The 23,269-nt window shown below is 33.5% G+C and overlaps 2 protein-coding genes across 2 annotated transcripts; both read right to left on the reverse strand.

Annotated features, from left to right (window-relative positions):
• Window positions 1–299: 299 nt before the first annotated feature.
• LOC124368077 (putative gustatory receptor 28b) lies at window positions 300–2,596 on the reverse strand. The gene is made up of 5 exons (XM_046825352.1): window positions 2,386–2,596; window positions 1,574–1,848; window positions 871–939; window positions 527–616; window positions 300–368 (listed from the first exon to the last, which is right to left on the reverse strand). Exons 1-5 carry the CDS (start codon window positions 2,594–2,596, stop codon window positions 300–302), a joined length of 714 nt encoding a protein of 237 aa, XP_046681308.1.
• A 16,209-nt stretch (window positions 2,597–18,805) lies between these two features.
• On the reverse strand, window positions 18,806–20,877 carry LOC124368078 (putative gustatory receptor 28b). Its single transcript, XM_046825353.1, has 5 exons — window positions 20,472–20,877; window positions 20,082–20,356; window positions 19,345–19,413; window positions 19,060–19,149; window positions 18,806–18,874 (listed from the first exon to the last, which is right to left on the reverse strand). The coding sequence occupies exons 1-5, from the start codon at window positions 20,875–20,877 to the stop codon at window positions 18,806–18,808; spliced, it is 909 nt and encodes a 302-aa protein (XP_046681309.1).
• Between the last annotated feature and the right edge of the window lie 2,392 nt (window positions 20,878–23,269).

Below are 23,269 nucleotides of genomic sequence, written 5' to 3' on the forward strand. Positions count from 1 at the left end.
TATGTATATATATATATAAAACTATATATATAACTATATATATATATATATATATATATATATATATATATATATATATATATTACATTAGTAACTTTAACAAATATTAAACATTTTATAAGTAGATGAACTCACTGAACATTTTACACCAACCAAATTGCCAGCGTAATTGTGAAACCACAACAAATCTCTGAATCAGAGGTGTTACTAAACTAAATGCAATTATACCATGTGAATGTATGCTGAACAGAAGTCTAAGTTTATGTTCAGTGTTTTCGTCAGTTCTAAGCTTCTTTATTCTAGGTGGATGATTGTTCAGTATGGAACTGGATCAGTATCACCAGGTAAGTTGTCACCGCTCCAACCATCTGTACAGACAGAACACGCTATCAGTCTACATGCTATAACATGTTTGATAACTGTCAGTTTATCTTGTCACGAAATTTATCTCTAGATAAGAAAATTATATAGTCGATACATGGATACAGAATCCTATATGTTAATAGAAAAGCGAGTAATCACTAACCGCTGTGAGGGTCTCGTTGTTGAGCGGGAAAAATCCACGCGCAGAGAATCTTGCGTTGTGGTGAGGCAATTGCAGGAGAAACCCTTCAAGCTGGAAAACACGCATAAAGATTTTTACATATTTTCATTACGTTTGCACTAAAACGCTAATAAAAAAACCAACGTGGGACTTCTTGTGAAGTCTTCTAGTAACTTCTTTGTTTGAAGGTTATTTTTGACGATGGATTGTGAAGGAAACAGGATTTTCCGGACATTTGCTATCTTTAATTGAAACAAGAAATCATTACTACACCATAATAAATTGGTAGTTTCTGTGGTTGTTTAGCTATAAGTAATCATAATTACCTGATTTCTCAATTCCGGGTCCTTGTTCTTGTTGATGAACTTGCAGATCGTCTGTCCTGTCTCATCAGCCTAGAACAACATCTTATATTTAGAAATTCAAAATGTTTTACATCTCCGAAATCAATATCATTGCATTGAATCAGGTTTAAATAGTTCATAGCCGCTAACAGAGGTGCGTTGAGCCTCTTTACCTGGATTTAGAAAAGTCCTTAAGGAATTTTGTAACCAGTAATAATCACTGGAAGAAATCCCATACTCGTGCTACATCTTATCACCAGGAGTACGTATACCCGACTCGGAGATTCCTGAGGGCCATCAAGGATTTTCAACGGATCTTGAAACATCTCTTGGCACCCCTGAAGTTATTTAAGTACATAGAGAGGAACCTTATCCATACACCCTATCCTATACACAGTTCCATGTGGAGAGTCTCTGATAGATGTATTAACGAGAACACTTACTTGTGCAACAAAACTGGATGTCAGAGACACTTGGTCATTGGTCAGTTTCATAGCATAGAGACCAACATTCATTGCATTATAAAATATCAGGAACGATTATATAAGGGTTGTAGAGTAGACGATTACAAACAATTTGTATAATCAAACTATTTAGATGTAACAGATTTGAAACAAACTCTAAGTTTTGTTAGATAAAAAGCCATTTACACTTTAGATTAGGATTTTATCAATGTAATATTTACCTTGTTGGTGACATCTGTGCTTGAAGTTAGTAACAGAACCACGTAGCAGATGTGAAACAAGATCCAAGCTATTTGAGTAGGCGTGAGGAACAATGTACCAGTTTTGAGTAGCAAGAAAAAATAGTAAGACGTGACAGTGATGTGGAGAAATGAGGAGAAGGTAACGGCCATCAGCTGATCGCAGTAGAAGACATTAGCTTGGTGTACGGCATCACATAGCATCCAGTAGGTGTTCATCAGTGTTCTCAGTTTCTTGATTTTAGAAAGCATATTGCCTAAAAATCACAAAATACTAACATACAAAACATATATACTTACACACGCACACGCACACGCACACACGCACACACACACACACACACACACACACACACACACACACACGCACGTATATATACACTATCACAAAATAGTATTATATTGACAGAGCGATAACTCTTTTAAGCACAAGAATGACTTATCATTGTTTAAATATTGTTAACTAATATTCTGAGACCATTAAAATAGCACATAAGATTCAGATCCATAAGAAAATGAACTGTCTCTACCTAAATGGAACAAAGTAAAACATTTATGGAATTGTGAAATCACAATCCAATAACTTGATAGTAACTTGATCCGATATTTCAATTGATAGTCTTAATTTAAGATAAATCTCTATTCCCTCTTACTTCTTCCTCAAATACTGTTATTTTGTCTTGTACGATATTTATGTATTTATTATTTTTATTGGTTTTCTAATTTGTTAAGTTTGATTTCTTTGCAGTTTGTTATTCATCAGAAAATTGTCTGTGCATAATCGTTATGCTTACATCTTGTATGGGTGCCGTCAACACTGGCAGGGCTTGTGACTTCCATCTCGATCTTGGCGTTGACCATTTCAAAGGACTTTGCGATACTTTGAGCCAAATGTGTGAAGTGGACGAGCAGGGCAGCTTGGGGGCAGAACAGCATTGCAATCGTGGCGAGGGATATTGATAATGAGAATGCTTGGTCACTGTGGTTTACAGGTATAAGAACCATTCTGTAAAAAATAGTAACTAACATTAGTGCAACAGCGTATATTCCCAAAAGTTTAACTGTTCGCTTGAATTCTGATGTCTTATTGCTGGAGATCTTGGTAGACTCGTTCCAGAGTGTCAAATACGCTGACGAGTCTCGGATACTTCCAGGCGGAGCTGAAGAATGTGACAGCCGCCACCACTTGTAGAGAGACTATATCCAGTGTTATTACAATGTCAATGGATCTGTCCAACGAACGCAATGACTGATTACTCAATCTATCCATGAAATGCATGTATAAAGTGATGATGGATAGTAATTATTGCAGTATGACTAAGGTTATGCTCCACAGGAATCCTGTATTGGAAAATGTGAGCGCTTGGATTCCTCTGGCCCAAGAAGTACATTCCACTGGAAGACCTCCAACTATTCTACTAAATCTAAACAACTTATCAGGAAAACTTTTCATTTTTGGTGAAATATCAGTCAGGATTTTGTAGGAGATTTCGCTAAAGCCTTTCTATATTCTACTTTTTTCAGAACTTGCGTAAGTAATTGGAGTAAGTGCTTTATTGACTAATCAATTGCTATTCAATATTATGCCAAGTAATAGGAGGCTAGAAGCTCTCAAAGAAAATGCTTTTCTTGTAATGGAAATAATCGATGCTTGCTCAATGGTTAAGCGTTGACAATAAGATTTATAAAAGTTTCGCGGCGGCAAGAAGAAAATTAAATTATTGCCTTGAATAAATTGTCCTTGTCAACACCTTTGACCTAATTTAGCACTGTTTTATAATTATATCATTCATTATTCGACAGAGTTCACAAGTAATCCCTAAAAAACATACTCTTGCAATATATTTGTAAATTGGTGTTTATATGTATAGATCCCAAGTTCTAAATGCTTGAATTTGCTCCCCTTTTATCGATCCCCTGAGTTATCGATAGGTAACAGCAGCTTTATTAGAGCTGAACTGGATGATATTCACTGTTTTGGAAGTGCTAAGATAGTAGGCGATTGAGATGATATTTTACTGGGTTGAAGTGGTAGTGAAATGGTCCTACTTTATTAGTGTCATTTGCATTCCAGATAATAGTAAAATATTCCATATCATCCTAAGGGTAAGTGATGTTTATTAGAAGAAATATACAATACACAAACTTTATTCTTTTACTTGCTTAGTTCAGGTCATGTTCCAGTGTTTCATAAAGGAATCCCAATATAAAAAAATACAGGACAATTTGCATCTCTGAGGTAAGCTCTATTTATACGAAATTTTCCAATTCCTGCACTGTATCATGTCTCTATATTTTAGCGTTTTTCTCGTAACTTATTCCATCTCGTTGATCCAATCTGGAATTTTTCTGGAACTCCGGTGTAACCCGGGAAGCTTATGACGCAAGTTCTGAGATTACGTTGTGTTACTCTATTTGAAAAATATCCATTATCTGTACTCTAACCTGACCTATTTCCAAGGGGTCTATGTTACCTCCAATAGTGGCTTGAAAAGTGTTGTTTCTTAGTATTATTGACGTAAGTTATAGCAATTTATGTAATTTTAAGAAAACCCATCTCTGCAATTTCAATAAAATAGCAAAAGTCAATCCGTGTCAGCTTGAAACACACAATGCTGTTTTCCAATATCCATATGTTTATTATATTGTGATCTTCTAACCTTTTTGAATTCCTTCTCAACTTGTCTTTCAGTGTGTAATGTCTATCCTAGGCTTTGTGAATATAGGCTTGGCATGTTCAAAAACTTTGAAATGTGCACTTCAACAGGAATTGTTTCGATGCTGTTTTAAAAAACTTCTTTGAGTTTATTGCATAACTAGCTGTTTCCCGCCGTTTCGCACGCTTTTTCGCAAGCTTCGCCGTGAATGAGCATTTCTGGTTCAAGCGAACTAAAGTTCTAACGCTGATGTAGAGTTTGTCTTATTGTCACGATGAAGAAAATCTGTAAAAATGTATGTTTATAGCCATTGTAAACATATATGTATTTTATTATAAAGTGCTCTAAACACTCAAGCTGTGGTCAAACAGAAATTTATTTTAAAGACAAACATACAACATAATTTAGCTCCTTCAAGTAATGTTTGGCCAATTAATATACGTAAACTGTCTCGTAGTTTGCAGTTTATAGTGTGTGAAGGCACTTGGTAGCGCTTTGTAAGGCACTCTTAACTTTTGCAGCGCTGCCTGGTGACGAGTTTTATCAATAGACCTAGCATATACACCTTCTCCATGGAAATACATACACATTTTCGTAATGATTCGGTCAAATAGTTTCTGAGTCTATCAATGTTATATATACAATCATCCTATTTATATATTTATTTAATCATTCATAAGGTACAGTAGGTTTTGAAACACGAGAAGCTTTGATTTCGGTCCAGTCGTATTTTATTTACCGTAAAATATCTCTCCAAAATCAACAGTCAGTTTAACCTACAAACAGTTGTTAGGTTTTTATTTACAGTTTACAAAATAAAACTTCTCTAGGACTTAATAACTCACCTGTGTATGTCTTCAGTTTAACATGCGTATATAAAATCAAATTCTGTAAGCTAAGGATCTTGAAATCTTTGTATAATAATAATTTGTTCATTTCTCATTTATACTAGTAAAGTTCTCTAACACGCTACTTACTGTCCGAGTAGCGTTAACACGCAAAGCATAGTTTCATTAATTTTGTGAGACGTACCATCAGATCAGATAACAACAGTTTAGTCGAAATTCAACAAACATCTACCTGATAAGACAGGAATGTCGAGTTCTCACGCGAGATAACAAGATTGGCAGCACAGACATTGTTATACAATTGAATTAATTAATTGCCAATACTTCACACCGGATACAAACACAAGTAATGTGTATAAAAACTTAGAGTACTATTTAATATAGACCGAATTTGATTCTTTATAACCTAATTATTTTATCGAGATTCATCCATATAAATTAATTTTACTGAATAACTTATTTAAAACTAGCAAAAACCGCGAAATATAGAGGCAGGAAATATGGTACGCACCTTCATAATACGCCCAAAATGCTCATAAAGAGGAATTACTATCAATTATCTCAGGAGTGATTAGATGTGATAGAAAAAGAATAACGTGAATATAGTGTACTGTTTTTTCAACAGGAAATTGCGTGAAACCATTGAGCGATGAATGGTTTATTCCATATTTTCATTACAAGATATACATTTTCTTTTGTGTACTTTCTGGCCACCTCTTATTTGGTCTAATACTGAATAAAATTGACTGGCAATAACAGCCAAAAAAACAGCTCACGCCAATTATTTAACTCGAGTTTTGCACTAAGTAGAGTGTACTGAGGTTTCTTGCAAAATGTCTTACAAAAAAATTCAGGGCTGATAATACACAAAAAATGAATAGTTTTCCTGATAAGCTGCTTAGGTATTGTCAAATTGTTGGAGGTCTGCCAGTGAAATGTTCATCTTGGGCCACAGTAATTAAAGCGCTCACATTTCCAATACAGTATTCCTGTGGAACATAACCATAAGTCATACTGCAAGAACTTCTATCCACTATCACTCTATACATGCATTTAATGGCCAGATTGGATGATCGGTCATTGCGTTCGTTGGAATAGATCCATTGGCATTGTAATAACAGTGGATGTAGTCTCTCTAGAAGTGGTGGCGGTTGTTAGTCGCTTTATTATTTTCAGTCCTCCTTTCAAATGTATTTAATTTACGATTTTTCTCATCGCCATCCAAGTGTTTTGCTAAATCTCTGCTAAATCCCATTGAGTTACATAGTCCATCTTCGAACTCAATGTACCCTTTATAGAAATAAAAATTTCTTTCATTCAGTACTTCAAGTCAATAGGTCCGTTTTTTCATCAGATATACAGGATATTGTTTTTTATAAAGCAAGGAAAACAAACAATTTTTTTTGCTTAGTGTGCTAAAAATTTAAGAAACAGCATTAGCCAAATACCATTTATAAAGTGTATTATAAGAGCATAAATATAATTTTTCCTTTACGAGCTGACAATGCTTAAAACTGAAAAACATCGTTTCAGTTATGTATAAAACATTGTCTCAGAAATTCATTAAACCAGCACAAAAATACCTTTACTATATTTTGGTTCAATATCATTACATATTTTTCCTAGCTATTGTCTTCGTAGTAAAGATGGAACTTTACCGGAATATAATATAAGCCTCTGGTATATAAACCGTGCAACGTCGGTATGAAATTCCCACCAAGAAAGAGAATACCTCTATCACTCTTAATTGATTGATAGACAGAGTTGAGTGAATGAAGGCGATGACGGAGAGAAAGTTAAATGATGGATGTAGAGAGACTCGGCAGCACACTTTGGCTCTGAGACTAATTATCTGTTGTCATTCTCTGACTTATCATTCTCTCTGAGCATTTGCAGACCTGGCGTACTTTTGTCTATAATTATTGTGAGTGTGATTTCAGATGACAAATTGAACCATTCACTGTTTGTTGCAAGGTTGAGTTATTATTTGCTAACAATAAATAACAACTGTACCGATGTAAGGCTAATCTTTGTTCCATCTCATTATACCAGTAATTCCCAATTCTTAAATTCAAATTTCGATTTGATAGATTTCCACTGCACATTTCCAAAATGAATACCATTTTTTGAGTCATGCTGTTTATTAATAATTTTTAAATCTCTCTTCCCCAACTTACACAAAACATGAGAGGGTTATTAGCTGAGAGTCTTTGTAGATATTCGTCTATTGTAGATTACTTTCTCTTAGATAGTAAGGTACAGACAATCGAATTTGAAAGTTAGCTGCAAAATAACCAGAAATGATATGATATAGAGGACATCTTTTAATCAGTATTATTGTTATTATGTTTAACTTTAGTTTGTATACCTATACATTTAGACATATGAAACAAAAATTTACTAACACAAATTTCCAGATTTTGTGGTTAGTAAGAAAACGTTATAGCAAGTTTTTATACAAGATAAAAATATAATATTTTTTGAGTGAGTAAATTTTAAATTATAAAATTTTATGATTAAAAGTTATCATGAAGCTACCGTCTTAACAATTTATTTTTGACAGGGAGATTGAAGAAATTCGCCATTGCTGTTTTAAGGAGTTCCTAAAATCATTATATTGAGCGTATTTATCATCAAATTTTAAAAACTGCTGTTTAAACATACAATTTTTTGACTGAGCAGGTTTTTTAGTTTTACCGCTTTTTACTCTGATATTCTGACATTCAAAACAGAAGTATTCCATTGAACCAAGAGGAACATACTCGTATATATCAAGTTTTAGGTCTCTGGTAACTTTTTGTAAGTTCTAAGAGTTATATATGGATAGACAACGACACGATACTTAACAAGTTATGATTTCTTTCTTTATTCCTCAATTTAACCATCGCTATTATAATGGTTGTCAGTTATAACTGTTACCTGTTTGACCAAACATATTTCTAGGGTTATGTCACAGAGAATTTTATGCATTAGAAATAAAACTCTCTACACTGTGATCTCAAAACCTCAAAATAGCATTTGTAGTTTAATTTTGTTTCAAGTTTAAAGATGTTTATAACTAAGAATATAGGCCAATGTTTAAAATGGCCAATTGTTAATCTACTGTTTAATAATTTTAACCTACAATACGTTTAAAAAAGATAGAAATCTTTCGTAAATTACAAAATAACTACTTGCCTATGTTTGGGAATTTGTTCTCTACCATAACTAAAATTATTAAAAAATTACCATTTTTGTTTGAGAGCCTAAGCATTTTTATTTGAGACCTACGCTACAAAACTTATTATTGTAATTGTTATTTTTCTTACAATACCCTATGGTATGTTTAAACCCCTTCTAAAAACTTCCTATTTCTGAAAATCATGGACACCGCGAGGGCCAAGAACTTGCTAAAGATAATGTCTGTACTAATAGATTATAACGTATAATCGATTGGTATTGTGATCTGTTTGTAGGCGATTGGCTGTCTCAAATTTCTTAGTTCCATGGGTACCAGATCACTCTTGAGTAATGAAGAGTTAGTTATAATTGGACACTGGAAGATTAATCTCTACTGCTTACAGAATTTGTCCCAATTTCCAGATTCCCAGTAACGAAAATGTTTTATATATCAATTACAGGGTGGAAGTACCTGACGTCACGTGACACCTTACTGGCTTCATTGAGATTACATACATTACAAGTAATTAGCTCATACCATTCTCAAGACGTCCTGCGGAGACAGCCAATCATACAGCTGGTTATATTAATGTAATATGTAAAATACACAAAATAAATTTATAATTCCTTCAGTAGACAATAGAGATGTTGTGATAGGCTTCAATGACGCTTAGCCCATTCCTTAGTTGAGTGTGTCCCATCATACAACTCGTCTCATTTCTGTAAAAATGAAGTTTTAAACAAAATTTAAAATATTTTTCAAGATATTTTTGCCACACGACACATTTAATTTTGTGTATATTAAATTTAGTCTCATAGCAGTGTTTAAATGATAAAAGTATACATACTAAACCAGTTTAGAGATGATGCACGTAGTAGGTTAAGCTACATGTGTAATACGCGACATGCAGAAATCTCATACGATTGTTCCCAGATTGCTTACTTACTTATTTGTTCCACTATTTTCTCGTTGCGTTTATGGTTGCCCTTAAGAATAGGTAGCGTGCACCATCACTAAACTTACGCTAGTGTTTTTATATAGAAAAAATCTCATTTTAATTCTATAGGTCAGTTCTGTTTCAAGATATGGTACAGACAGACAAAAATTAACATTTTCCAGAATTTCAAAGCTTCGCTAACGCTTAGTCACCGTGAATTATGGTATGTAGTTAGGTCCAGTAATACTTCTATGTCTTTGGTAATATAATATTTTGTGTTACCTATGTTGAAAATTTTTTAAATTTGATACAATTTTTCCAGCTATGGCTGGTCAAACACTAAGTGGGGATAACCGAGGCAAATATTTTTCCAAAGCAATATTACAATGAAACAACTACCTAACGGCATTCTTAAGATTAGTAATACAGTTTTTTTTATTTAAGCCACACAATTGTATCTAAAATTAGAGCCCACTATCAAATCTATTAATTAGTCTCATGAAGAATTATTGATTAATCATCCAGCAGTTGCAAATTGTCTTTTAAATTTGAAATGTTTGTAATATTAGAAACACACACACACACACACACACACACACACACACACACACACACACACACACACACACACACACACACACACACACGTAATTTCATGAAAGTATTAATTTAGGTAAAAGGTGTTTCCAATACAGTGTATATATGTACAAGGTATTGGACTCTGCAATTCATCGTTATAATAGCTTGATTCATCCTCGGTCCGTCGTGGAAGTATTGCAAATAATATCATTAATGCATAACTATTTGAGTAATGAATTATTTATACTTATATCCATTACGCGATAAGCATTTCCTTTTGTGCTCTTGCCATAAAATATTTTGAGGACTAATGTTGAATAGCAATTGACTATTCAACAAAGAGCCCACACCAATTACGTAACAGAGTTGTGAACCAAGTAGAATATGATAAGACTTTCGCGAAATCTCGTACATTAAAAACAGGGCTGATATTTCAAAAAAACACATAATGAAAAGTTTTCCTGATAAGACGCTTAGGTATTGTCAAATAGTTGGAGGTCTGCCAGTGAAATGTTCTTCTTGGGCCAGAGGAATCAAAGCGCTCACATTTTCCAATACAGGATTCCTGTGGGGAATAACCTTAGTCATACTGCAAGAATTACTATCCATCATCACTTTGTACATGCATTTCATGGACAGATTGGATGATGAATCACTGCGTTCGTTGGACAGATCCATTGACACTGTAATAACACTGGATGTAGTCTCTCTACAAGTGGTGGCGGCTGTCACATTCTTCAGCTCCGCCTGGAAGTATCCGAAACTTGTCAGCGTATTTGACACTCTGGAACGCGTCTACCAAGAACTCCAGCATAAGACATCAGATGTCAAGCGAGAAGTTAAACTTTTGGGAATCTACGCTGTTGCACTAATGTTAGTCACTATTTTTAACCGAATTGTTCCTATGAACCACAGCGGGACAAGTTTGGAACAAGAAGTTTTCTTTACAATATCCTTCGTCACCATTGTACTGCTGTACTTCTCCCAAGCCGCCCTGCTCGTCCACTTCACGCATGTGACTCAAAGTATCGCAAAGTCCTTTGAAATGGTCAACGCTAAGATTGAGATGGAAGTCACAAGCCCTGCCAGTGTTGACGGCATCCACACAAGATGTAAGCATATCGATTATTCGTTCGCACATTTCCTGTTGATATTGTACAAAACTCAAATCCAAAAAATAGGGAAACCATAATAATAACAACACACATGTAACGATATAAAAAACCAATTTTACATAATCTTTTATGTAGAATATAAGTATAAATTTTGACAAAAAGTAATATTTTACAAATTAATAATAGAGATTCATCATGTATTTTTACTATCAGCCCAAATTTCAAAATTAGCTAATGTGTAATTAAAGCATCCGTAAATTTATTAAATAGATTTATTAGTATTTGTTTCTCTATGATAAATACCTTTTAGGTTCAGTCTTATATACAGTTAATGGCCTCAGAATATCGGTGAACAATATATAAACAACGATTATTAATTATTACTGATTTTCTGCCAATATAACATTAGTTAAAAGAAGTAAATTATTACTACTGGTATATACATATAAACGTTGGACTGAGAAGCATGCTTCAATAAAATTCCACCTACTTCCATCCTTGTTTCCATTTTGGTATAACTTCTGGCTGTGCCTTATTCTTCAAAAAGCTATATTAGTGCTAAATCAGTTCACTGTTCATAAAAAAATAGTTGAGAAATTAATACATGTAGGAATTATGTAAATATGTATATACCTAACCAGTATTGTATCTCTATTACATCTAGGAGTTATGTAAATATTTATATACCTAACCAGTATTGTATCCCTAGTACATCTAGGAGTTATGTAAATATTTATATACCTAACCAGTATTGTATGCCTAGTCAGTGAAAAACGGAAGAGATGTCCCCAAGAAAATTTCATAAAATATTTCAGTCAGTGTCTGACGCATTGTTTTGTGACACGATTTGCTATGGTCACGGCCAACTACTCGCTTATTCCTCTAATTTTAGTTCCGTAGTGAATGTTAGTGCCCGGTCACTCCATTTTGGTTTCTTTACCTACTGTAAATATGCCGCCCCGCAAAGTCAAAGGAAGCCAATTACGAGTACACTAAATGTACACATTCACAGTTTTTTTACGTAATGGTTAACCCAGTAAAGTAACGGATAAAATAATAATAAATAGTATACATTTATATTAAGTGGTATTAAGTAAAATAAAATTATATTAAGTGGTAAAGATATATTAATTGGTATAAAGTAATATTAAATGGTATAAAATAATATTAACTGGTATAAAGTAATATTAAGTAGTTTAAAGAAATATCAAAGTCAAAGAGTATTTATTTCTTTATCAAAAAACATTTACATCTAGTTTACATGCATTTCCTTAGGTGAAATAAAATATACTACAATAACTAGTTACGTTGCTGTAAAACTCTATAAAATAAAACTTAGAAATTAATTCCCAAACTTGTCTTTTGAGAATGAGTCTTGTAATGTACCGCTTTGTTACTTAATATTTTACTGTAGCTTCATAACAACAAACTAAAAAAAATTTCTATGAAAATAATAAAAACTTAAATATATAAATGTTCAAGAACTAAAATTATTAATTGATTATGTTCATAATAATTTAAAAAGAATATACTAAAGATATTTTTGGTTACATGGGAGAAGACTGTGGCAGTTGCAACCCTACCACCCCCCACCCACCACCTAATTACTCGTACGTCCCCAATCACTCGCACTCACATATACCCAATACACACTACTCGAACACCGCGCACGCGCGCGCGCACACACACACACACACACACACACACACACACACACACACACACACCGCACACACTCATACACGTTAGGTCGAAAGTTAAGTATGCTTATATAGTCCATTTTCTAAAATAGACTGTAGATACGCGCAATGGGCCATTCTAATTTCCTCTAAATTTAAAAAGTGACTAATTTGTTTAAATGCATAAATACATTTTCCGAGTTTTTTATTTAAATAATCTATATGTTCTGTCCATATTAACTTGCGATAAAAAACACCCAGATATTTATAACTCGTCACACTTTCAATTTCCTCACAATTACACGTTATGTTGTCGAAATTTCCACAACTATGCAGTTTAATGTTTTGGATAGCATAATATTATACTAATATTATGCTATCTCATCTTTCTCCTCTGTCTTTTAATGATATCGGCAGGAATTTTGTTTGTGGAACATTAAGTGTGAGTAGGTTGTGGTCTAGCCATTTTTTAGCAGACTCAATATCTTTGGTGGCCTTGCCCCTCACTTCCTCCCAACTCATACCATCAAAGAATATCGCTGTATCATCGGCAAAGAGATAAAGCTTACCCGTTATATTTATTTTAGCAAGGTTATTCGCGTATATAAGGAATAATGTGGGGCCGAGCGTACTCCCTTGCATTACGCCGTAATCTATGGTGGTTTCCCTACTATTGACGCCATTAATTGTAACAAACTGCTTCCTATTTTCTAGATAAGATTTAAACTAATTCAATGAATTTCATTTAACTCCAATTAACTCTAACTTACTTAGCAGTTTGACCCTATCTACCGAGTCAAACGCTTTTGCGAGATCCAGAAACATGAACAGACAACGCCTGTTGCTACTAACAGCCTCGTTGATATCTTTATTCAAACAAAAAAGTGCATCCGCAGTGTTTCTAGATTTTTTGAATCCATACTGCGAGTCTGTTAAAATATTAGTGGTATTTAAATACTCAGTTAACTGTTCGTTTACTATCTTCTCAATTACCTTAGTGAAAACGTTCAATAATGACATAGGCCTGTAGTTAGATTTGATTGTAAATTCATTTGATTTACAAATTGGTACCACTTTAGCAATTTTGAACGCGTTGTAGAAGTTTCCAGAGGGGGTCCTTTCGTTTATAATATGTAGCAGTGGTTTCCCCAATACACTTAAATTGTCTTTTAAAATAGAAGCAGATATTCCGTCATATCCCAGGAGCTGAGCCACCACGTGCTTACGGTTGACGTGCCGTTGTAAGTCATCCTCCGTGACAGTGTGAAGTGTAAATGTCGAGTAAGTCGCATAGTCAGTGTCGTCTACTACAGGTGGGCCGCTTGAATAAATCGCATTCGCCAGATCAGAACCGACTTGAGAGAAATATTGATTAAATTCTTCTGCTACCTTTAACTTAATTTCTCCAGATCCTACTGTTTGATTAGTTGCAAAATGTTCCAATGGAAACTTTATCTTTATTGTTTTTTCTACCAGCAAGTTCGTTGACAGTTTTCCAAAGGCTTTTTGGATCATACTTTGCTTTGTTGAGTTTTTCTCTATAGTATTGTATTTGAACATTTTTAATAATACTATTCAACCTTTTTCTATATCGTAAGTAAACAAATTTTATATTATTGTTAAAGGGTTGCGATTTAACTAACTTACTAAGCTTTTCTCGTCTTCTTATAGATCGTACTATTCCTTCAGTAATCCAGGGTTTTATAGGTCTTAAAATGGATTTTTTTTTATTTCTCTAAACAAACACTTATAATTCCAAAAAATCTGTTGGTAGCGGTATTCAAATCGGAAGCTTCCGTAACACCTGCCCAATTGCTGTTATTTATCTCTGCGGTTAATTGTTTTTTTATCTATATAGGTACTACTGTTAAGTGTCCTGCTAGCATTGCTTCTATTAAATTATACTTCTAAAAACACTGCATAATGGTCTGTTATGCCTGTTTCTATCACTCCAGTCTGTACATTTGTGAAATTATCGTGATGTATGACGACGTGGTCGATGCAGGTTTTACTCTCTCCCACTACTCTTGTTGGTTTGTCAATCCCACACATAAACCCAGCGTCATACAAAACATCCAGGTAACGTTCAGTCTTGTTGTCAGTAAGTATCAAGTTAGCATTAACATCCCCCACTAGTATATACGTCTTGTTATTAATCATGTGCCCATAGTAGTTATTAGTGCTGTAGTACAATAATTGTCAAGGTCACTATCGTGTGTCCTGTACACTGCAAGTAGGTTGCATTGTTTGTTTTGATAAGTAAAGTCCAGACTCATGCCGTACACATCACCAAGCTCTACCTCTCTCACAGACACACTCACTCTCTCACTCATATACACCATTACGCCATCATTTTTGTTTTTTACTTTAGAACTCGAATAAACATAATATCCCTCTAACTGAATCCCCAACCCTGTTCCGCCAAGCCATGTCACCCCTAAAATTATAAAATCAAACTGTGTTTTAATTTGGTTTAAGTGAATCAAAATTTTTATTGTAGCTTCTGATATTAAGATAAAAAACCTTAAAACTTTGTTCCTCTGAGGAAAACATTAGATCAATATTTTGAAATTTTTCAACAGAACAACAATTTACTTTTCTATAATCTTCAACCTCAAGGTCAAAATTGTTCATTTATTAATACAAATAATTGAGAAAAATGGGGGAAATAAAAAAAATGTTCCAATAAACAGAAATATAAAATAAAAGAATAATTTTCAATATTAAGTGGCATAACGTAATATTAAGTGGTATAAAGTAGTATTAAGTGGTATGAAAAAATATTAAGTGGTATAAAGAAATATTAAGTAGTATAAAGAAATATTAAGTGGTATAACGTAATATTAAGTGGTATAAAATAATATTAATTTGTATAAAGTGAAATTAAGTAGTATAAAGAAATGTTAGGTGGTATAAAGTAATATTAAGTGGTTACATTAAATTTATGTAACTGACAAACAGGTCGTCACAGCCCGTGTTATATGTGGACCGGAGATAGTGATTACTACTAGTGAGGTTACCTGCTATAGGCTACTTGTGCCAAATTACCTGTTAATCTACAGTACTTGCCTAGTGTCATCGCGGATTAAATAGCATAGATAACCGAGCCATTTAATGATATATTTAATGAATTACTCAGACAATATATACTGATACATTTCCGCACATTAAAGGTGGGGTTGAGATTCTCGTGATGATGCTTAATCAGCGATGTGTATGGCTCTTTTATCACCGATTGCTGTGTTTCTGATAATCTAATGCTATTTACTTTGTTAAAAATTCTGTCGCAATTACTTTTTAAGTTTACAGTTTTGCATAATAAAATAAAGGTTTTGCTAATATATTAAATTTGTCCATTACATGTTAATTTTTGTAACTTATAGATTCATAGCTCCAGTATTTCTTTCCGTTAAGTAACTACTATGGAATTGTTTTGTATGTCAGAGTATTTTGTGATTTTTATTATGACGATGTTGCTTCGTTACAATGTAGCATTGAGCAATTGATATAAAGCAATCGCTACAAATATACCTGTATTTGATATAGCGATATCTGACCCTGCTCCGGAGGTCATGGACAGTCAATAAAATTTAAAAACACATGCCTCCAAGCACAAAACACTCGGAAATTTATCCAACCAAGTAACATCTTACATCTTTAAAGTTACCAAAACATTAATCTTGTGAGCAACTTTAACTGATGCAGAAGTTCAGAGTTGATTCATCCTCTAAAATTTGAAAACAAAAAGGAAATACTGGATTACTCGATTTATTGAATATAGAAATGAAATTAATGTTTTACTATTGCATTTTAAGGTCCAAAATAACTTTTTTCGTTTAAAATTGCGTCCTTAACCAAATAGGTAGCCACTGTTCCATATTAATTGAAGGATTAATCATTAAAGAAGTTGTTGGAAATACTTACTCGAAAACACTTGAAAGCGGTCTTGAGGGATTTGATTGATTTTGCTTGTCAGTTTAGGTTTATAAAAACGTAACCCACTATTGATTTGACCACAATGCATCTTTTTGAAACGTTTATGAAAGATCTAGTAAGAAGAGAAAATCTGTTTCCACATTTCTAGATCTTTCCCACATTTGCGACTGTGAGCTGCATGGGACAGTGCCGTGCCGGTTAGAAACAATAAGCATCCGAGGAATGCAATAATTTTATCTCCAAGACATAGTGCAATGTGTAAAGATGTCAAATGCTCTGCAAGTTAAAATTAAAGTGACGCTTGGAGTCCCTCAGGGATTGATTCTTGCACCGTTTGTGTTTTTTTATACTTAGTAAGTCGACCCTTAACGGGAAGGTGCTTTAATACACAGCTGAAACGAATCTTTATATTGAGCCTTTTCAAACATGACTTTGGAAATACTTTGGACAGTTTTGTTATTTAATTATATTTTATATATAATAGAATATTTTTAATGTTGGAATGAAATATTTTATTAATTAATTCATTAAGAATTAATTATTTAATAATTTTTGATTGAGTATCACTTTCTTTTTCAGCTAACACCCATCACCAAAGCTCGGGAAGGAGGTACAGTTTCAGAATATAACATACAACAACAGCTCTCGATTAAACTCCGTGAGGTTTACAGGATTTGTATGATTCCTTGCCCTTCCAAACCTCTAATTGTGTGAATGTCGAGTTAGCCTACAGTTCACCTTCCTCATAATGCAGCAATTGGAATCTCCTCTCATCACACCTTTTCACTTAGATTACTCTATATGTAATAATCTGAGTGTCTCTGATGTCTATTCTATTTAAAGAGTCCATTTTAAGCTTCTTCGTCGCCGAATTTTTGGATCTTCTTAGACGTACATGACACCAAATTCCAGGAGTCAAGTCTGTGACAGCGTTACATTCCAGACGCTGCACTAAGAAGAGGATGAACCTGAGGCTAAACTCAATATTCACATTACATCGACCCTTATATTCATAGCTTTGTTACGTGTATAAATCTCCAGGTTGAGTAAAGTAATATTCAATAGAGAAATTCTCTGAACAGTGAAACAATGTACAAAGGAGGGACTATGATATTGCTAACAGGTTATTCAATAGTTAAATTCCAGAAGAAATTAGTATAATTCGATTTTACTGACATAATTGTTCACTATTCCTTAATATAGGAAAAACTAAGTATATCCTAATAATTAAATTATTGAGTTAACTTAATACACTAATATAATGCATAATAATTTTTTTTAGTTTATATATTATACATTTACCAGATTGAAATATCTGGTTTGAACAGATATGCGAAATATCCCATTCAAGGAAAACCATCAGTAGTTTTACCACATATTAATCTCTCAGGCAAAGATAAGTTTTTGTACAAAACTTGTATATTTTTGGTAAATGTATTCCCATGCAAGGGTTTGAACACGGGTAACTATCTGGCATGCCCGCAAAAAAGATACTTTTATATATAATACAATATGTTGTCATAGAGATTTATAATCATGCCATAATATTCAACAGGCACCAGTTGCACGCAAAATTTCAAGTCCGTTACTTAATTATTCTTGATAAAAAATAAATATTCCAAAATATCAAATAATCTAAAATCTTCAAAATTCAAGAAGTAATAAGTGCCAAATTATAGTATTAGGGTAGGGAATTTGCTTAAAACGCAATATTAAATATTGGTCAAAATGCATTTTATTTTTCTCAAAATTGTTCACGCATTCAAATCTAATTGTATTTTATGGATCGGTTGTAAGCGCAGCTGCCTGAAAAGACAATTGAATAAAACAATTTAGAAAGAAAAATTTAAAATCCAATTTTATGTAAACGTTCATTTGGAATTACTTATTGTAAAACTTTTATGTAAATTTAAATGCAAAACTATAAAACTAATCTTTAATACTTAAAATAAAATAATAATCCATAAAGAGGGTTTTCAAAATAATTGGAAAAGAATTTAAACAAATATCCAAATTCACAAAAATGTTAAGAATTATGCAACATGATATTTTTAACAGTGTATTGTGATATATGAAAGCCCAGATTACAATTAAAAAAAAAAACAATAAACACTTATTGAATCATTGAGCTCACTGAACATTTTCTACAAAACTAATTGTCAGTGTGATTGTGAAGACACAAACAAGTCTTTGAATCAGAGGGTTTACTAAACAACATTCAATAATACCACGTGAATTAATGCAGAAACAGAATTCTAAGTTTATATTCAGTGCTTCTGTACTAACTCCTAAGCTTCTTTAGTCTAGGTGGATGATGGTTCAGTCTGGAACTGGATCAGTATCACCAGGTAAGTTGTCACCGCTCCAGCCATCTGTACAGACAGAACACGCTGTCAGTGTACATGCTATAACATGTTTGGAAAACTGTAAGTTTATTTTGTTACGAAATTTAAGTGTAATTACATAAATTATATTGAGCATAAACAAATGTATATATTATCGTACATTGCTATGAAAGACACTACTAAAAGAATATTACTAAAAAGTAATCACTAACCGCTGTGAGGGTCTTGTTGCTGAGCGGGAAAAATCCATGAGCAGAGAATCTTGCATTGTGATGAGGCAACTGGAGGAGAAACCCTTCGAGCTGGAAAACACCCACAACGATTTTTACATATTTTAATCACGTTTGAACTAAAACGCTAATAAAAAACCAACGTGGGACTTCAGTCTTGTAAAATCTTATCATAACATTCCAATAAATTATTAAAATAAAACCAAGACCATTACTAAACCATACTAAATTGGTCGAGTCAGTGGTTAAATAGCTATCAGAAATTACCTGTTTTCTCAGATTCGGGTTCAAGTCCTTATTGATCAACTTGCAGATCGTCTGTCCTGTCTCATCAGCCTAGAACAACATCATATATTTAGAAACTAAATTTTGTCACATCTTCGAAAGCAATATCATTTTATTGAACAAATCTTGAATAGTTCATACACTCCAACAGATGTGTTATCGAGAGCCTCTTTAACTGGATATTTAAAAGTCCTTAAGCATCACTCCGGTCTGTAACAGTTACCGGAATAGTTCCCGTACTCGCGCTACAGCTTATCATCAGCAGTAAGTATTCCCGGCTCGGAGGTTCCTGAGGGCCATCAAGAACTTTCAAATGATGAAATATCTCTTGGCATCCCTGAAGTTATTTGGGCTTATCGAGGAGTCCTTATTCCTACAATTGATCCTGTGCGCTGTTCCAGGTGTGGAATTTCCGAAAGATGCATTAAAGGGAACACATACCTTTGCATCCAAACAGAATTTCAGAGACACTGAGAAACTTGCATTGTATGTAGAGTTGCGTAGTTCATTTTAATAGATCGGTAACTTGGCGTAGAGAACAAAGTTCAGCCCAATAACAAATATTAAGAACGATTATAGAAGGCTAGAAGATGCGCCGAAAACAAGCAATTTTTATAATTATACTTTTTTTGGTCTCATAGTGATTAAAACATACTCCGTGTTATGTTAGAAACACAAAATGTAAAAAATATGGTAAAATGTCTCAATATAATATTTACCTTATTGGTGACGACCGTGCTTGAGTTTAGCAACAGAATTACGTGGCAGATGTTAAGCAGGATCCAAGCTCCCTCATTAGTTATCACGAGTATTTTAGCAGTTTTGAGGAGCAGGAAAAAGTAGTAAGACGTGACAGTGATGTGGAGAAATGAGGAGAAGGTAACGGCCATCAGCTGATCGCAGTAGAAGACATTAGCCTGGTGTACGGCATCACATAGCATCCAGTAGGTGTTCATCAGTGTTCTCAGTTTCTTGATTTTAGAAAGCGTAGTGCCTAAAAATTACAAAACACTCTTAATCTCAAAATGAATCCTCATACTAATTACTTAACCGGAAGAAATAACAGAGCTATGATAAATGAACTGCGTACGTATAATCGATTTGCTTACATCTTGTGTGGGTGCCGTTAACACAGGCAAGGCTTGTGACTTCCATCTCGATCTTGGCGTTGACTATTTCAAAGGACTTTGCGATACTTTGAGCCAGATGTGTGAAGTGGACGAGCAGAGCAGCTTGAGGGCATAACAGCAGTACAATGGTGACGATGGATATTGCTAATGAAAATGCTTGGTCGCTGTGGTTCATAAGAACCATTCGGTAACAAATGAGGAATAACATTAGTGCAAAAGCGTAGATTCCCAACAATTTAACTGTTCGCTTGACTTCTGATGTCTTATGCTGGAGTTCTTGGTAGACTCGTTCCAGAGTGTCAAACACGCTGAGGAGTCTCGGATATTTCCAGGCGGAGCTGAAGAATATGACAGCTGCCACCACTTGTAGGGATACTATATCCATTGTTATTACAGTGTCAATGGATCTGTCGAACAAACGCAAATACTGATCATTTAGTTTGTCCATGAAATGCATGTAGAGAGTAATGGTAGATTGTAATTCTTGCAGTATTATTAAGGTTATGCTCCATAGGAATCCTGTATTGGAAAATGTGAGTGCTTTGATTCCTCTGCCCCAAGAAGTACATTTCACTGGCAGCCCTCCAACTATTCGACAAAACCTAAGCAACTTACCAGGAAAACTTTTCATTTTTTGTGAAATATCCGCTTTAATTTTTGTAAGATATTTCTAAAGCCTAACTATATCCTACTTTCTTCAGTAAAGTGATTGGAATGAGCGCTTTATCGATTAATCAATTGCTACTCAATATTATATCAAGTGATAGAGGCTCGAGCCTCGCAAAATAAAATGCTCATCATGTAATGGAAATAATCATTGCTTGCTCAATGGTTAAGCGTTGACAGTGAGATTTACAACAGTTTCATGGCATCAAAAATTGCCTTGAATAAATTGTTCTTGTAAACATTTTTGACCTAATTTAGCCCTTTTATTAAATTATATACTTTTCACTATTCTAAAGAGTCTTCTAGTAATCCCTATAACATACTATAGCAATACATTATTAAAATGTTTGTATATATGTATAGATTACTTTGTCCTGTGGTAATAATCGAGTAGAGATTTCCTGCGCTCTCACAAACCCCTAATCTTTGCTCCTTTCTGGGCATTAAATAATCAATAGGTACCAGCCTCTTTATTAGTGCTGAATTAAAATTTGTTTGAAAGTTCCAAGATACCAAGAGATTGAGAGGACATTTTACTGGATTGAAAGTGGAAGTTAATCGGTCCTTTTTTATCATTGTATTTTACATTCGAGACAATAGGAAAATCTTCAATAGCATCCTAAGTGTAAGTGATGTCTATTACAAGAAATATAGAGCACACAAACTTCATTCTTTTACTTGCTTATTTCAGGTCTTGCTTGAGCTTTTTATCAAGTAAACGCAATATAAAAACAGGTCAATTTGAATTGCTGTTTCTGAGGTAAGCTACTCGTATATTTACACCCTGGTGTAAACCAGGTAGCGCACGACGAATTTTGAGATAACGTTGGGCTAGTATATTTGAAAAATATCCATTAAATGTACTTTGCCCTTTCCCAGGATTCCATTTTGCCTCCAATAGTAATTCTTATAGCATATTCTCTACTCTACTAAATAAATTCTGTAGCCCTTACTTCTTGAATTTGAAGAATTTGGATTAGGCCTACTTGTTATTTTGAATATCTTTGTTTGATGATATTTGATAGAGCGTTAGCAAAGCCAACTCGTAGTACTGAAAAAAGTTGTTTCTGTCCGTCTGTCCGCTCGATATCTTGAAGATGAAATGACCTTCGGATCTAAAATTCTATATGGACTACTGAGTTCGATTTTGGTTTTATAGGTAACCACGATAGGAAAAATTGCTATAATAAATACATGGTTTAAAACACTTTTATTGATCATCCATCCATATTATCACTGGTTGTTATTCCAAGATTTTTGTAGTGTTTAAGACTTTATTAAATTGAAGTTCACAACAATTTTAAACACATCATTTGGATATTTCAATATATATATATATATTTGCCGAAATAGGGATTGAAAATAAATAACAAAACCTTTATAAGTGACTAACGTATAACCAAAAGATCTTGATTGTCTTTTGTGAAAAGGTTTATATGTTCTCATAGGGACTAGGGTAGGAATTCGGCATACATTAAACTCTGTTAACATTCATATAACCATAACTTTGTAATGTAATAAGTTGAAACTTGCACTCATTAAAATTGTCTTAGATGACATTATACATTACAGAATACAAAAAAACAATGTTTAATAAGTGATATAATTTTTTCCATATTTCATGTTATGCTGTTTGTATAGGGTTAAAAACATTAATTAAGAAAACTATGTATAAACTACAAAAACACATGCTATGTTATCATTCAGGATTCTTGTTGATTTAGTAAATTTACTAAACACAAAAAGCCTCCTCTAATTGTAAACAATGTAATGCAAAGTCTGAGTAAATAAAACAATTTATTGTCTTTTGGTTATTAAATTATGATATAGTTTTCTGTGGCTGATTTTGTGATTTTATATGATCAAATGTGAATGCGCGATTTAAACCTGTGATCTCTCAATTATTACATGATAATAATTTTCATTTATTAATTAATAAAAAGAGAGGAATCAACAAACATTGAGAAAGATAAACTAAGATTATTGAGCTACTACTCCAGAAAGTTAATATTGCCATCTACCAGGTTAAAAAGTACAGTAAAGAAACTGATCACGTGTCCCAGATTTTTACGGTTTCTGAACTTCCGGACCTATGCTTCTTCAGTAGCTGT

The sequence above is a fragment of the Homalodisca vitripennis genome, chromosome 8 (genome assembly GCF_021130785.1).
Source record: "Homalodisca vitripennis isolate AUS2020 chromosome 8, UT_GWSS_2.1, whole genome shotgun sequence".
Taxonomy (NCBI): Eukaryota; Metazoa; Arthropoda; class Insecta; order Hemiptera; family Cicadellidae; genus Homalodisca; species Homalodisca vitripennis.